The 15,276-nt window shown below is 35.2% G+C and overlaps 1 protein-coding gene across 1 annotated transcript in view; it reads right to left on the reverse strand.

Moving 5' to 3' along the window:
• PACS2 (phosphofurin acidic cluster sorting protein 2) overlaps positions 1-15,276 on the reverse strand; it is a 348,311-nt gene that overhangs the window by 1,183 nt on the left and 331,852 nt on the right. Inside the window, exons 22-23 of the mRNA XM_036750543.1 lie at positions 9,636-9,862; positions 295-408 (exon numbers count right to left, since the gene is read on the reverse strand). Of these exons, the coding sequence (XP_036606438.1) occupies positions 295-408; positions 9,636-9,862 (341 nt within the window). The remainder of the gene's footprint in view (positions 1-294; positions 409-9,635; positions 9,863-15,276) is intronic.

Here is a 15,276-nt window from a genome sequence, read left to right on the forward strand (position 1 = left end):
TTCAAATTCAGAGAAGTTCACCATCAGCAAGCTGGCCACTAGGTAAGGATTTTTTTGATGATGATCATCTACAATAAGTCAGAAGGGAGGACTGTGATCTAAGCTGAAGGAATCTTCAAGTACCAATTCCGGTGAAATCATGGTTCTTTCAAAATATGAAGTACCGAGGAAGATGCAAGGATAATAAGAATGCTTACAATTACAAAGTGTGTTAGCAACTTATTATTACTCTTCTGGAAACACAGATTTCTCTATAAGTCTGTGGAAGTTTTTATTAGAAATAATGCTACTTACCCCGTAGCATGTTCTGCTGATGCTTTGCAGTGCAAATCAACCTACTAATTCCTTCAATACATTGACTCTTGGGCTCAATTTCCTTGTCTTTTGTTTTCTTAGGCAAAAACATCACTAGGAAAAACAAAACAAATTTTATCTTGTGCATCAATTAAATATTTAAATTCTGATGCTCAAATCTGTAGATGAGAAACTGTGGGTAGGTGTTGAAAAGAGAGAAGGTGCATTCTTTTTCATTACTAAAAAATGAAATCATAGCAATGATGGGTGAAGAGTTGGCAGCCTAAAAAAACAAACAAGGTAATACATAATATTCAAAATTATTTAATTTGTGGTGGAAAATGAAATGGAATTTATATCACGAGCTTCATCCTTGTTATGGTCTGGAAAAAAGCTGTTTTGAACCGCCTAGTCTTTCTGCTTGAAAAGTTGTCTATGTTCTAGACATACCTCTTCTTTTTATCTGGCACCTTCTCCTTCCTGCCCTGTGCCTTCTTTGGAACTCTCTGTATCTCGATCTCCTATGCCGGGAAGTCTCCAAGCTAGAAACCTCAGTTTACTAGATGATTTATAGCTCCTCGACTATGACCTCAAGGTGGGAAGCAAATCAGATTCATCATCAGACTCACCTACAAAACATTTGTACTGTCCTGATGATATAGTTGGACCCAGAAGTGCCAGTGAGCACAATGAATTGCCGCTTGCCACACCCTAAAGTTCACAAAGCCTGAGGCTACCTGGCAATACCCTCAGTTGTATGCATTCCTTTCTGTGTCTTGCTTTCATACTCCAATTCCCAGTGTATTGGGTCACTGGGCTGACTTAGTTTTTAAGGTATCAGTTGCTGCCCTAGTTTGGGGGACGGGGGAGGTGTGGATCCTGTATTAGGACAGCATATCGTCCTAGTACCCTTCTCTTGTTACCCCTGCCTAGCCTTCAATTCTCCCTTGTGTATATCCAGATAAGTCATGTGGCCTCCAATCAAACCAAAAGACCTATTACTTTCATCAATGAATGGCTCATTTAATTCTTTGAAGACCCTCTAGTCTTAGCAACGGTCTCCAAGGACCTCAAATAGGCCAATGAGTTTGCACAATCAGTGAGACCACATGCCTAATCTTGTACAACTTATTGCTACTTCATGGAGATTGGGTGAAAAAGTATAGATGATTTAACAGAGCCCACCCCACTACTAGAATGCTACACTAGTTTATGTCTTATCCGCAGTACTATCTTTGTCTTAAAAAGTTCAGCACATTATAGGGTATAAGCTTCTACAGCACGGGTTCTCAACCTTTTTTGTACCATAGACACCTTTTGCAGTCTGGTGAATGAACCTCATCTCAAATTGTTTCCTTTCCTTTTCTTTTTAAAAAAATCATAGTTAAAGGAAAATACTGAATTTCAGTTAGAGGTTAGTGAAAATGAAAATGTAAATTCACAGACCCTTTGAAATTTATTCATGCAACCCTGAGCTAAAGACTGGACTGATGGACAAGAGCATGGCTACTAGACAACAGAGATATGGACAATTCAAGTTGTATTCATGTAGTTCTTTATGGAGATGAAATGAGTTCTGATTCTTTCTTTTACAAACCTGCTATTTCCTTTGTGTTTGGATAAATGGTTGGTTTTGTTTCTTTTAACTTTGCGTTTTATTGTACAAAACAGTACAGATAGCAGTATTATCTGAAAAACATTACATTCCAGTGGGAAGTAAGATCCTCGAGGGTAGTACCCAATTCCTAGCACAGTACTTTCCTTGCAGTAGACAATTAGTAAATGTTTTTTGAATTTAATTCTTATAACTTCTACTACTTTTTAAAAATTATATTTTATTTTTTCATCAATCAAAATCCACCTTCTCTCTCTCCTACCCCAACATCCCACAGCCCCAATATGAGAACAAAAGAAAAACAGAACTGGTGTTACAAACATATGTAGTCAAGCAAAACAAATTGCCACATTGGACACATATATGTAGAATTATATATGTATATAATACACACACATGTATATGTATATCTAATATATCTTTCTATACATCATTCTGCACTGAGCCCTTCACCTCTCTATTAGAAGGTGGATAGCATATTTCACCATCAGTCCTCCAGAAAAGTGGTGGGCTAGTACACTGACTCCTAACTCTTTCAAAGTTGTTGGTCTTTACCATATTGTTGTCATTGTATAAATTGTTCTCTTGGTTCTGTTCACTTCCCTCTGCATCACTTCATATGTCTTCCCAGGTTCCTTTGAAATTATCCCCTTCATTTCTTAGAGCAAAATAGTATGCTATTACACTTATATACTATAACTTGTAGAACCATTCCCCAATTTATGGGTACCCCTCAAAATTCCTATTCTTTGCCACTTCAAAAAGAGCTAAAATACATTTTTAAAAAATTCTATTTTTTCCATCAGCAAAAATTTACTCTCATCCCCCTACTCCACTGACTTGAGAAATAAAGAAAAACAACCCCCATTTTACAAACATGCAAAGACAAATTTCCACACTGTCCATGTCAAAAAAAAATTTCATTCTGCATTTGGTCCTTCACCTACAAATACTTCTGTACAGCCTTAATACATCTTTTTTACATTGTACAGCCTTACCCTTCCTCTAATTTCCTCTTCTTCTTTCTCCCCCTTTTCCCTTATTTCCCTGTTGAGTGATGTGTATTTTTGTACACCCATTCATGTGTGGCTATTCTTCTCTCCTTTGACAAGCTCAGATGATAGTAAGGCTCAAGAGTCAGCTGCTTTGCCCACCTCCTCCTCCTTGTTGTGCACTCAAATTATGGGAAATAATTTTTCCCTAACCTTTCTTTCCCTTTTCCCTCTCTTCCTCCCCATCACCATGTATAACCTCTTCCCCTCTCTTTCCATTCTTTTCAAGACATAAGGGAGAAAGGAATAAGAATTTATACAGCTCCTACTATGTACCAGGCATTGTGCCTACCATGTACCAGGCATTTCACAGTATCTCATTTGATCTTCATAACAACTTTGTGAGGTAGGTGCTATTGCTATTCTCATTTTACATTTGAGGAAACTGAGGCAGATGATTTGCCTAGGATCACACAATTAGTAAGTATCTGAGGCCAGGTTTGGACTCAGGTCTTCCCTATCCACTGTACCACCTAGTTTCCTCTAGACATAACAGAATCACTCTCAGACCTTGTCTTATTAGACTCCTTCTTGACCCTTGATTAGGGTCCAGAGGGGACATTTGCATCATATCCCCCATTAGAATTAATTTATCCTTGTTTAGTCCTTTGTCATTGCTCACACATGTTTACCTTTTTATGTTTCTCTTAACTCCTGTGTTCGAACCTTAAAGTTTATACAGTTCTGGTCTTTTCATCAGGAATGATTAGAAGTACTCTATTTCATTAAAGACCAGTTTTTTCCCTTGTGGAATTATATTCAATTTTGCTGTTAGTTATTTTTGGCTATAAACCTATATTCATTGTCTTCTGAAACGTTACATTCCAAGATCTCTGTTGCTTTAAGGAAGAAGTTGCTAAATTGCGTATGATCCTGACTGTGACTCTTTGGTATTTGAATTCTTTCTTTCTGGCTGCTTACAATATTTTTTCTTTGATGGATTTTGGCTAGCATGTTCCTGGAAGTTTTAGAGGTTTCTTTTGGTAGGTAACTGGTAGATTCCTCCTCTTTCCACTTTGCCCTCTAGTGCTAAGATATCTGGGCATTTTTTCTTTTCAATGATTTCTTGAAATGATATCTAGACTCTTTCTTTGGGTCATGGCTTTTAGGTAGTCTAATGATTCTTAATTTTTTTTCCATGCTATTTACTAGCTTGGTTATTTTTGCTATGAAATACCTTACATTTTCTCCATTTTTTCAATCTTTCGACTTTATTTTTATATTTCTTTTTGTCTCATGGATCCTTTGGCTTCTTTTTGCTCCATTCTAATTTTCATGGAGTTTGTTGGTTGGGTAAGCTATGCTGGTAATTACCTTTCCAATTCTTCTTTTCCATAGCTTTTTTCTTTTACCATTTTTCCTCCTAGCACTTTTATTTTATTGATAAAAACTTTTTAAACTTAAAATTTAAAACTTTTTAAAATAAAATTTAATTTCTTTAAATTTAAAATAAAAAAAATTCTTGCTTCATCTGTTCTAGGATTCTAGGTGAATTTGTATCCATACTGTGGTCTTTCTTTGAAGCTTAGTTTGTACGCTATTTGGAGTTGTTTTTTTTTTTTCTGGGTTGTTGTTTTGAGTCTTCCTATAATAACTTTTTATGGTAGGATTCTTTTTTTTTTGTTTCATCATTCTTCTGGCCTACTTCTTGACTTTGGATTTGATATTAAGGTACAGCTCTGTGTGGTTCTGAATGGAAGATCTGGGTTGGCCTTGCTGCTGTTTTAAATGGGGTATTGGGTGTTGTGTTGTTCTAGAAGCAGCTAAGGTTATGGAGCTGCAAGGTACCTGTGTAAAGTCTAGGTCAAAATCTGATAGCTAGCCCCCCTGGTTTGAGCAGTGCAAGTTTCTGTCCCAGGTCTGGGTCTGTGCAACAGCAGACTATTTCTTGTCTCAGCCACTATCAGCCAATTTGGAAGCTCTGCTGTTTAAGCATAACAGACCTGCAGGTTTCCCTCTGGTATTCTCTTTGGTGTGGTATTAATGCCTGATTATTCCTCTGCAGGCTTCAGACTGGGCTAGAAGCTGGAACAGATACCCTGATCTGCTTTTGAGACATAAGCCACATTGTTGCTGCTTGCTTCTGAATTTACTGCTCCCTGGGTACACTGCCTAGGGCACACAACTGCTCCTTACCCTCAACTGCCACCCTTGTACCAGCAAGTTCCTCCTGGATCTGTGACCTGGAACTGGGTAGTGGGTGACAGAGATGTTAGTTGGCATCTGTTCTCAATGTAGTGGCCCAGTATAAGCATCAGGGTGCCCTGGTTTGAATCTGAGACCTCTTCTTTCCCTGATGCATAGCTTCTTCCTGTCCTGGCATGCTCTATCAGCAGAATACTCCTGGCTCTACTCTGTCTCTATTGTTTGAAGTCTTCTCTGTCTCACTATGCTGTCCTGGGCTGAAAAGATGACTCACTGTAACTCTATCTTGAATTTCCTGATCAAGATTCAGTCTGGTGCATTTTCTAGATCTTACTGGAGGAGTTTGGGAGGGGAACTTGCTGTACTGCTTTCTGTCACTCTGTCATACTGGATCTACCCTCTATTATATTTTTAAAGATTATTAACCTAAACATTTCTGGTCATAAAATGACTGCTATGCAAGTCTATTAGAGAGCTACTCACTTAGCAACCCCCACAATGCCCATACCAAAATAACAGAGCCTAAGAATCTCTGAATTGAAAAGGATTTCAGAGAAAGCCACAGAATATATACTTATACATAAAGTCCTTTTATAATAGTCCTAACAAACTGTCATATAGGCTTTGCTAGAAGACCTACAAGGTGAATCCACTATCTCCTGAGGTAGACTGATCCATTTTTGGATAAGCCTAGATATTGTGATATTTTTCTTTACATCAAGGTTAAACTTGCTTCTTTATAACTTTAATTCATTTCTCTTAGTTCTGCTCCTTGGGGCTAATAACAAGTCAAATCCTTTTTCAGTAAGACAGCACTTCAAATACTTGAGACTGCTCTCATGTTCTAAGTCTCTTCTTTTCTAGGCTAAACAGCTCCAATTCCTGGAATCCATTTTCATATGGTGTGAAGTCAAGGAATATCATCATTCTTGTGTTCCTTCTGCTTCAAGCCTTTTGCGTTACCCAGGTTTGAACATGATACATTTGCTACTATTAACTTTCATTTTATTGGACATAACACTAAGATTTAGCCTTTTAAGATCCTTTTAGATCCTAACTTTCTCCTTCTGTGTGTTGGCTATCCCTTGTAACTTTGCAATAAATAAATTTCATAAACATACTTTCATCTAAGTCATTGGCAAACATCTAAACCACACAATTTAAAGCACAGATTCCTTTGAGATATCCATTGGGGATCTCTAATATTCTTTGGGGCTAGCTATTCAACCAGTTCCAAATACCCCTAACTGTTCTATGGTATAACCCACAAAGCTCCAACTTTACCATAAGTATAGCAGGATAGACTTTGTTAAATTCTTTGCTAAAACCTAATTACAATATTTTCTTGATTTACCAGGCTAGCATCCTTGACAAAGGAAAAGAGCTACTCTGATTTAATTTATTTTTGATGATGCCAGCTACCCATTAGCCATTTCTTTCCAGTACAAAAATAATTTTGTGGGGCCAAAAAATGCTCTCAAAACCAAGCAGAACAACATGTAGGACAACTCTGCCTCTTCTCTGTCATTTGTTATTATTGTTCCATCTATTCTGTGCAACAATAACTCTCTTTCTTCTTTGCCATGTCTCATTCTCTCTCAATATAGCTAAAAAGTCCCCTCTCCCCTTTTTGTTGTCTTTATTCTTCTTCAGCAGCCTCAGTGCATCCCGAGTTTAGCATTCCTTAACCACTATTTTTTACAAAATAGTGCCATATTTTGGTATTTATCCTTTGTTACCTGCCTTTGTTTCCATCTTTTCAGAAAAAATCCAAGTTGATTAATTCCTTACATATCTATATTGGTCTATTCAGAAAACTTTTCTTTTTTTGCTGAAGTGTTTCTTTGTGTCTTTACAACTCCATTGTTAACTGCTCTTCATCAATACTCCTAAGCTGATGTCCTTGCAAAACTTTAGTTCATAGCCTCCTTTTGAACTTTTTGACACTGGCTTTCTCAAAAATCAGGAAATTATGAATTACTCTGATTTTGGAGAAGGAAGAAATTCAGAAATTCAGTGAGGATAACTGAAGTTTCCCACTATTTGTATATTAGATGTAAATCTGTGGCACCAAACTACAAGCTCTGAGTTTACAAAGACTGGATTCAATCTTGGGGGCTTTTAATAAATTATTCTTTTTGACTTGTTTTGCCCAGGGTTTCCCCTGAGTCTTAGAACATAGTGCAAATCTCATTCTCCATTCTGATGGAAACACTAAATTCATAATACTGGTGCTGTTAACTGGGAAATGACTATTAAAAATTTAAAAAAGGATCAATAAAACATTTAAAATAAAAAGAATGATTCCTTGATTTTATTTTTAAAAAATCTCATGCTACATCATTCAGAGTAATGTACTAAATGCAAGCTCAAATACAAAAACCAGAAAAATACTATCTTTAAACTTGGCTTGTGGGAAAATCATACAATTAATTGTAGTACAAAGCAATACTTAGTACAAAGTATGATTTGAAGGAAGAAAGGTCATTACCAACTGTGGGAAATCAGGGAAGGCTTTCTAGAAGAGGAATATGAGATGTAAAGAATAGCAAGAGATTCAACACATTGAGGGGAGATGACATTCAAAACTTAGGGGACAGGGTAAGCTAAGTTTTAAGGCTAGGAAAGAACAAGATAAACTTAGGCAATGTAAAGAAGTCCAATTTGGCTAAAGTGTGATATATGTGGATAGAAGAAGTATGAGAAAGACCTACATTAAATTGTATTCCTAATGAAACTTGAATCCTAGACAAAGGACTCTGAACTGTCAAGGATAGGGACTTAATGAAGATTTCTGAGCAATGAGTAGATCTACATAAATAATGTCAGTCTGATAGTAGAACAAGGATGGATTACAGAGTACAGATAATGGAAGGAGAAGGATCTGTTAAGAGGCTATTGAATGTCCCAGGTAGGTGGTAAAGAGGGTCTGTATTAAAATGACAAAGGAACAAGATATTAACGGGATACAAGGAACAAGGGTTTAGCAAATAATACAGATAGCTTATAAGGTTTGTAAAAAGCTTCCCTCACAACAAGGCTGTGAGGTAGGTAGGACAGGAGAGGTGAAGGAAAGGGAAAAGCCAAAGAGAACACTGGTTTTCAACATGAGAGGCAAATAAAGTCAAGAGCTAAAGGATTGGGGAAAAGATAATAAGCTCAGTCTGGTACATTCATTCATTCAACTAGCACTTATTTAGCACCTAATAGGTGCTAGCACTGTGCTTGTGCTGAGGATATAAAGATAAAACCAGAACAAACCCCAATGTAATAACAGTTATATACACCAACAATGTGTCAGGCACAGGGCTAAGTGCTTTACAAATATCACCTCATTTGATCCTCACAATAACCCTGTGAGGCAGGCACTATTATTATTATTCCTATTTTACAAATGAGGAAACTGAGGATGGGAGCCATTAAGTTACTTGCCAGGGCCATATAGCTAGTAAGTGTCTGAGGCAGGATTTAGACTAAGGTCTTCCTGATTCCAGACCCAGTGCTCTATCTACTGTGTCAGCAGTACGATTTCAAGCAAATCATATGGTGCTGATTTTGAAATATTTAAAGAAAGACTTGGTAGAAATGTGGGTCTGGAGCTTAGAAAAGAAGTTGGGGCTGGGGATATGGATTGAGAAGTCATTTGTAGTGAAATGGTTGTTGAAACAATGAGACTGTGTTGAGAGCAGGGACTTTTTTGCCTTTTTTTTTTTTTGGTATCACCAGTGCTTACCACAGTGCCTGGCACCAAAGAGGCACTAAAGTGCTTCCTGACTTTAAGAGAAGAGGAGACAGAAGGAGAGAGAGAAAAAGAAGGGGGGCCAAGAGATCTCTTTTGGGGAATCAACTGTGTTAACATGTCATGAAGAGGACACGAAACCAATGAAAAAGACAGAGGAGTTGACAGAAAGAGAAAAAGACAAGACAGAGTATCCAGAAGGAGGAATGGCAAATAATGTCAAATGCTGTAAAGGATGAGGATGAAGATTGAGGATTAAGTAATTAATAGGAGTGATACTTTAGGGGAAGCAGAAGTCAGATTATAAGGAAGGAGAGACCAAGAGGTGAATACATGGAGGAACCTGGTTTAGACACCTTTTATAAGATCAATAATGGAGAGCAGGAATATTAGGGCAGAAAGGTCAGAGGAAGACCGTTTTAGTATTGTGATGACCTTAGAAAGTCTGAGATAGTAGGGACAGAGAAGGTGGGTGATAATGCTGAGAGAAGAGGAGAGTTGAGAGATATTCCCTTGGATAGTCTAATTATTTCAGCAAAGTATGTGGTTAAGTCACCTGCTATAAGCATGATCAGTGGGGAGTATGGCTGAGTATATAAGGAGACATCATAGTATAATGGAAAGATGAATGGTTTGGGAATGTCTCTATGGAGAATGAGGAATAGAGTCAATTAGAAGAGAATGGAATAGGTATTTAGAGGGACATCTCCAACAATGTCCCATATGTGAAAGCAGACCCAGGTCCTGCAGTGGTGTATAAGGTGCACCCAGTTCATGTTTCCCTTTTTACCTTTTTTGTTTTTCTCCTTCGTTACAACAGTCATTGACATTGTTGGAGTGGCTATTGTCTCACCACTGGTAGGAAGCCTGCTGACTTGGAGAGACCGGAAAGTGCATTTCAGGGTGTTTTTGGCAGTGGAAGGATCTTTCTTTTCTGTGTCTTTCTTTTTTTCTGTGGGCTGAGCAGCAATCCAATAATCTACTTGTAGCCCCATTAATTCAACACCGGCACTCTGACTAGAAAAGAGAAACAGAAAAGAAGCTAGTTACTTTATTATATTGTATGGTCTTTTTCAACCTCTAAATAGCTTCCTAATTATCACTTCAAATAATTTTAATAATTTTAAGCTTTATAAACTAATCAACATAGTATATTATAGCAATATCTTAAGATATTTTAATCCTTTAAAATGTGTATACTATAATTTAAAAATTCATTACACAATATTTTGTAAGAAGAATAATGCATAAATGTATACCATAGCTTTTTTCTCTCATTTTACTTTTGACACATGTTCTTTAATTCCTTAGCATGAAATTATACTTTTATCACATTGGATAAGAAGCATACCTTTGATATAATCCATTTTTCTAAGCCAAGCCTTGGTTAGAGCTCACAGGTTTTCTTTTTTATTAATCTATCCCTCCCCCAATCCATATCTCGCCTACCAATGAGCAAACTAAACAAAAAAATACTCTGAAAAATAAAGCCCTCAATTCATTGCTGAGTAATCTGGCAAAACACATTTCCACACTGGTTATGTCCAAAAATATATATCTTTTCCAGTATTTTAAATTTAAGTTAAGCCCTTCAGTTAAGTTTTTAAGTTCTTTGTCAGGAAGTAAGTGGTATGTTTTATCTTCATTCTTTTGTATTCATGTCATTGCAATGATCAAAATTCTAAAGTTATTCAAAGTTATTTTTATAATGTCATTTTTGTATAAACTATTCTCTTAGTTCTTCTCACTTTGCATCAGCTGAAGTCTTCCCGGTTTCCTCTAAAATTGTTTATTTTGTTATTTCTCATGGCACAATAATATTCCATGCTATTAATATAGACTAATTTATTTAGCCATTTCCCAACAGGACACTCCCTTAATCTTCAAATTTTGGCTACCGCAAAAAAGCCATTGCAAATATATTTGTACATATGAACCTTTTCTTCTTTTAAAAATTTTTTGGGGATACTGGTCTAGTAGTGGCAGTATAGCTGGCATAGCTCCAAATTACTTTCCAGAATGGCTGGACCAATTAATAAAATTAACATCAATGTACCTGTTTTCCCACAGTCCCTCCATTATTTGTCATTCTCCTTTTCTTTTTCATCTTTGCCAATCTGATGGGCATGAGATTACAGACTCTGAGATGCTGTAATTTGCATTTCTCTAGTTACTGGTAGTATCAAGAATTCTTTCATATGGTTGTTGATTGCTTGGGGTTTCTTCCTAAGAAAACTACTTATTTGTTTCAAGATGATGAAATCAAAGCTATCTATAGTCATATGAAATAATCCTCTAAATCATCTATAAGAGAAATGCTAATTAAAACAACTCTAACATACCACCTCACATCACACCACATCACATCACTACTAGATTGGCTAATACAACAGAGAAGGAAAATGATAAATGTTGAAGGGGATGTGGGAAAACTAGGACACTAATGCACTGTTGGTGGAGTTGTGAACCAATCCAACCATTCTGGAGGCAATTTGCAACTATGCCCAAAGGGTTATAAAATCCTTTGACCCAGCCACTACTAGGTCTATATTCCAAAGAAATTTAAAAAAAAGGAAAAGGACTTATATGTAGAAAAATATTTATAGCAGCTTTTTGTGGTGGCAAAAAGTTGTAAAGTGAGGGTATGACCATTAACTGGGGAGTGGCTGAACAAGTTGTGGTATATGATTGTGATGGAATGCTATTGTGCTATAAGAAATGACAAGCAGGTTGATTTCACAAAAACCTGTAGACTTACATGAACTGATTCAAAGTGAAGTAAGCAGAACCAGGAGGACATTGTACACTTTAACACCAATATTGTACAATGATCGACTGTGAATACCTTGGCTATTGTCAGCAATACAACGATCCAATATAGTTCTAAAAGACTTATGATGAAAAATATTATCCACTTCCACAAATAGTACTGATGGAGTCTGAAAATTGAAGCATACTATTTTTTTCTTTTTCTTGTTTTTATTGGGTATGTTTTCTTTGATGACTAATATGGAAATGTTTTGCAAGACTGTGCATGTAGAAACTATATCAAATTGCTTGCCTTCTCATTGAGGGAGGAGAGGAGGGGAGGAGAAAGAGAATTTGGAATTTAAATTATTATTTTATTTTGAATTTTAATATTTTCCCCAATTACATATAAAATTATTTTTAATATTTGTTTAAAAATTTTTTTGAGTTCCAAATTCTCTCCTTTGTTTCAGCCCTTTGGGCACAGTTCCAAATTGCTCCCCAGAATGATATCATGAACCCAAAATTAAAAAAAACTGAATGTTTAAAAAAAATTTTTTTTACATGTAACTGGGAAAAAAAGCTGCCTGTTCCTATCTGATCATTTTACCCACTGGGGAATGGGTCTCAATTTTATAAATTTGATTCAGTTCCTTTAATATTTTTATTTAAATACCTTTACCAAAGAGATTTCCTGAGATCTTTCCCTATTATATGCCTTCTAATTTTAACTATACTAGATTTGTTTCTGCCAATACTTTAAAATTTTATATAATCCAAATTGTCCATTTTATCTTGTATGATATTCTCTATCAGTCATGAATTCTTCCACTATCCTTCTTTTCTTGCTCCTCTAATTGTTTATGATGTGACCATCTACATCTAGGCCAGATGTCCATTTGGAGTTTATTTTGCCATTAAGGTAGTCTATACCTCATTTCCGACAGACTGCTGTCCAGTTTAGCAAGTAGTTTTTGTCAAATTATGAGTCCTTCCCCAAGTAACTGGGGTGTTTGCATTTATCAAATACCATGCTACTGTCCTTGTTTTTTGTGTACTCAAGCTGTTCTACTTACTGATTTAAATCAGTTCCAAATTATTTTGTAGCTTGAGAAGAGGTACTGACAGATTCCTCTCTTCCCTTCCTATCCACTTTTTTCATTATTATCTTTGACATTTTTGATCTTTTCTTCCTTCATATGAACTTCATTTTTATTTTTTTCCAGCTCTATAAAAAATGTTCCTTGGGGACTCTGGCACAACACTAAGTAAGTACATAAATTTAGATAGTGTTGTCACTTATTATATTGGCTGAACTTACCTGTGAACAATGAACAGTTTCCTAACTGGGCCAGTACATAATTCTGCAAAGAACCTTTTGCAGTCCCTGGGTGAATGATGGTAGTTTCTATAGTAATTTTGAAGGTAATTTCTCTTTCTAGCTCTTCCTATTGAGTTTTGTCAGACATACATACATGCGAATGGTTTGTATGTATTTATTTGATATACTGCAACTTTGGTGAATTTCCTGCTTCAACTAATTTTGGGTTCATTCTTCAGGGTTCCCTAAACATACCATATATCATCTGCAAAAGGCAATAATTTTATTTCTTCTTTACCTATATTCTCTTAATTTCCCTTTTCTTGTCTTCTTTGCTAAAGCTAAGATTTCTAGCACTATGTTAAATAGCAATGGTCATAATGGATATTCTTGCTTTACATCTGATCTTCTCAGAAAAGCCTGTAACTTTTCTCTGTTACATGTTTGCACTCAGGTTTAGAGGTGTATTATTTACTGTATTGAGAAAAAGTCCATTTATTTCTAGGATTTCTAAAGTATTTTTTAAAATAAAAACATTAGATTTTGAGAAAGTCTTTTCAGACTCTATGGATTGAATGATATAGTTTCTGTTATTTACATTAATATGATTTATTATATTTATCTTTTTAATGCTTAACCAACCATGCATTTATGGCATAAATGCAAACTCATTATAGTGTTATATTTAACTTTTTGTTATTATATAATATATTTAACATATTTATTATTACGTTTAACATTTCTGCATCAGTGTTCATTAGGGATATTGATCTGTAGGTTTCTTTCTCTGCTTTGTCTCTCTCTAGTTAAGGCATCAAGAGTTCATTGGCATCATAGAAAGATTGGAAGGATGTCTTCTTTTATTATAACTGCAAAGAAGTTTTTGAAATTGTTCTTTTAATGTCTGATAGAATTCACTTGTGAATCCAGTTGGCCTTTGGTTTTTTTCTTTGGGAGTTCATCCATGGCTTGATTTCCCACTCCCCACCCCCAATACTGGGTTAAGCACTTTTTTTTGTTAATCTCAGGATTAATTTTTAAAGTATTCATTAATTTCCTCCAAATTATTATTTTTGTTAGCATATCATTAGGTAAAGTAGTTTCTGATAATTTCCTTTACTTCTTTTTCAGATGTCATGAGTTCTTTTTGATACGTGATACAATTTGGTTTTCCACTCTTATAAAAAAAAAGATTACTTAATGGTTGATTTTATTAGTGTTTTCTAAAAAATAGCTCCTAGTTTTATCAAGTCAATGGTCTTTTTGCTTTCAACTTTATTAATCCTTCTTTAATTTTCACAATTTCTACTTTGTTATTTATTTGGGGATTTTTTTATTTGTTTTTCAGTTTTAGTTGGCTGCCCAATTCATTAATTTGTTCTCTCTCTTTTACTAATGAAAGCATTTAGATACAAAATTTCCCCTCAGAATAGCTTTAAAATTCATAAGTTTTGGTAGGATGTCTTCTTATTCTTATTTTCTTTGATAAAATCTTCTATTGTTTTTACGTCTTGTTATTTTACCTACCAGTTTTTTTAGAACTGTTATTCAGCCTCCAATTGCTTTTTAATTCTTACTTTAAATTTCCTTCATTGAATGTAATTTTGCATTGTGTGCTTAGTAGATCTGCTTTCCTATACTTTTTGTATATACAGCTAAACAGTCTGTAAATTTCCTTTCTATTCTTGTAATCAAGGATCTATCCTTTCTAATTTTCTAAAGTTATATTCAGATCCTTAAATTCTTGTTTATTCTTTGGTTAGATTTGTCTAGGTCTGAATTAGTTACTCAATGTTATTGTTTTACTATTTATTTCTCTTTATTTTACTACTTATTTCTTAGTTAAATATATTTAACTAAGTATTTAGGTACTATGTGATTGGCTGTACACTAAGTATTGATATTGATTTGCTACGCATGATGCCTTTAAACATAAAATTTCCCAGCTTATCTTTTTATCTTGTCTATATTTAATATACTCTTAACTGAAATTATGATTGCTACTACTGCTTTTTCTTTAGTTCAGATAAAGCATAATAGATTTTGGTCTGCTGTCCTTATATTAATTTTGTGAATCTTTCTGTTTCAAGTGTTTTCCTTGAAACATATTTTTGGATTCTGTTTACTAATCCATTTTGTTATCCTTTTCTGTTTTGTGGGTGAGTTTTCCCATTGTCATTCAGTTGTGACTGTGTTTTAACAATTCGGCTAGCAGCTACTGTGGCTGTGTAAAACCAACAACAACCAGCACAAAGAATGCTGCAAGCCGAGGTTCTTTTGATCTGCTTTACTAAGGAAAGCAACATTAAGGGGCTAACAATTTTACTTTAATCTAACATATAAATATCATTCACTCAGCTCA

This window comes from Trichosurus vulpecula, chromosome 3 (genome assembly GCF_011100635.1).
Source record: "Trichosurus vulpecula isolate mTriVul1 chromosome 3, mTriVul1.pri, whole genome shotgun sequence".
Lineage (NCBI taxonomy): Eukaryota > Metazoa > Chordata > Mammalia > Diprotodontia > Phalangeridae > Trichosurus > Trichosurus vulpecula.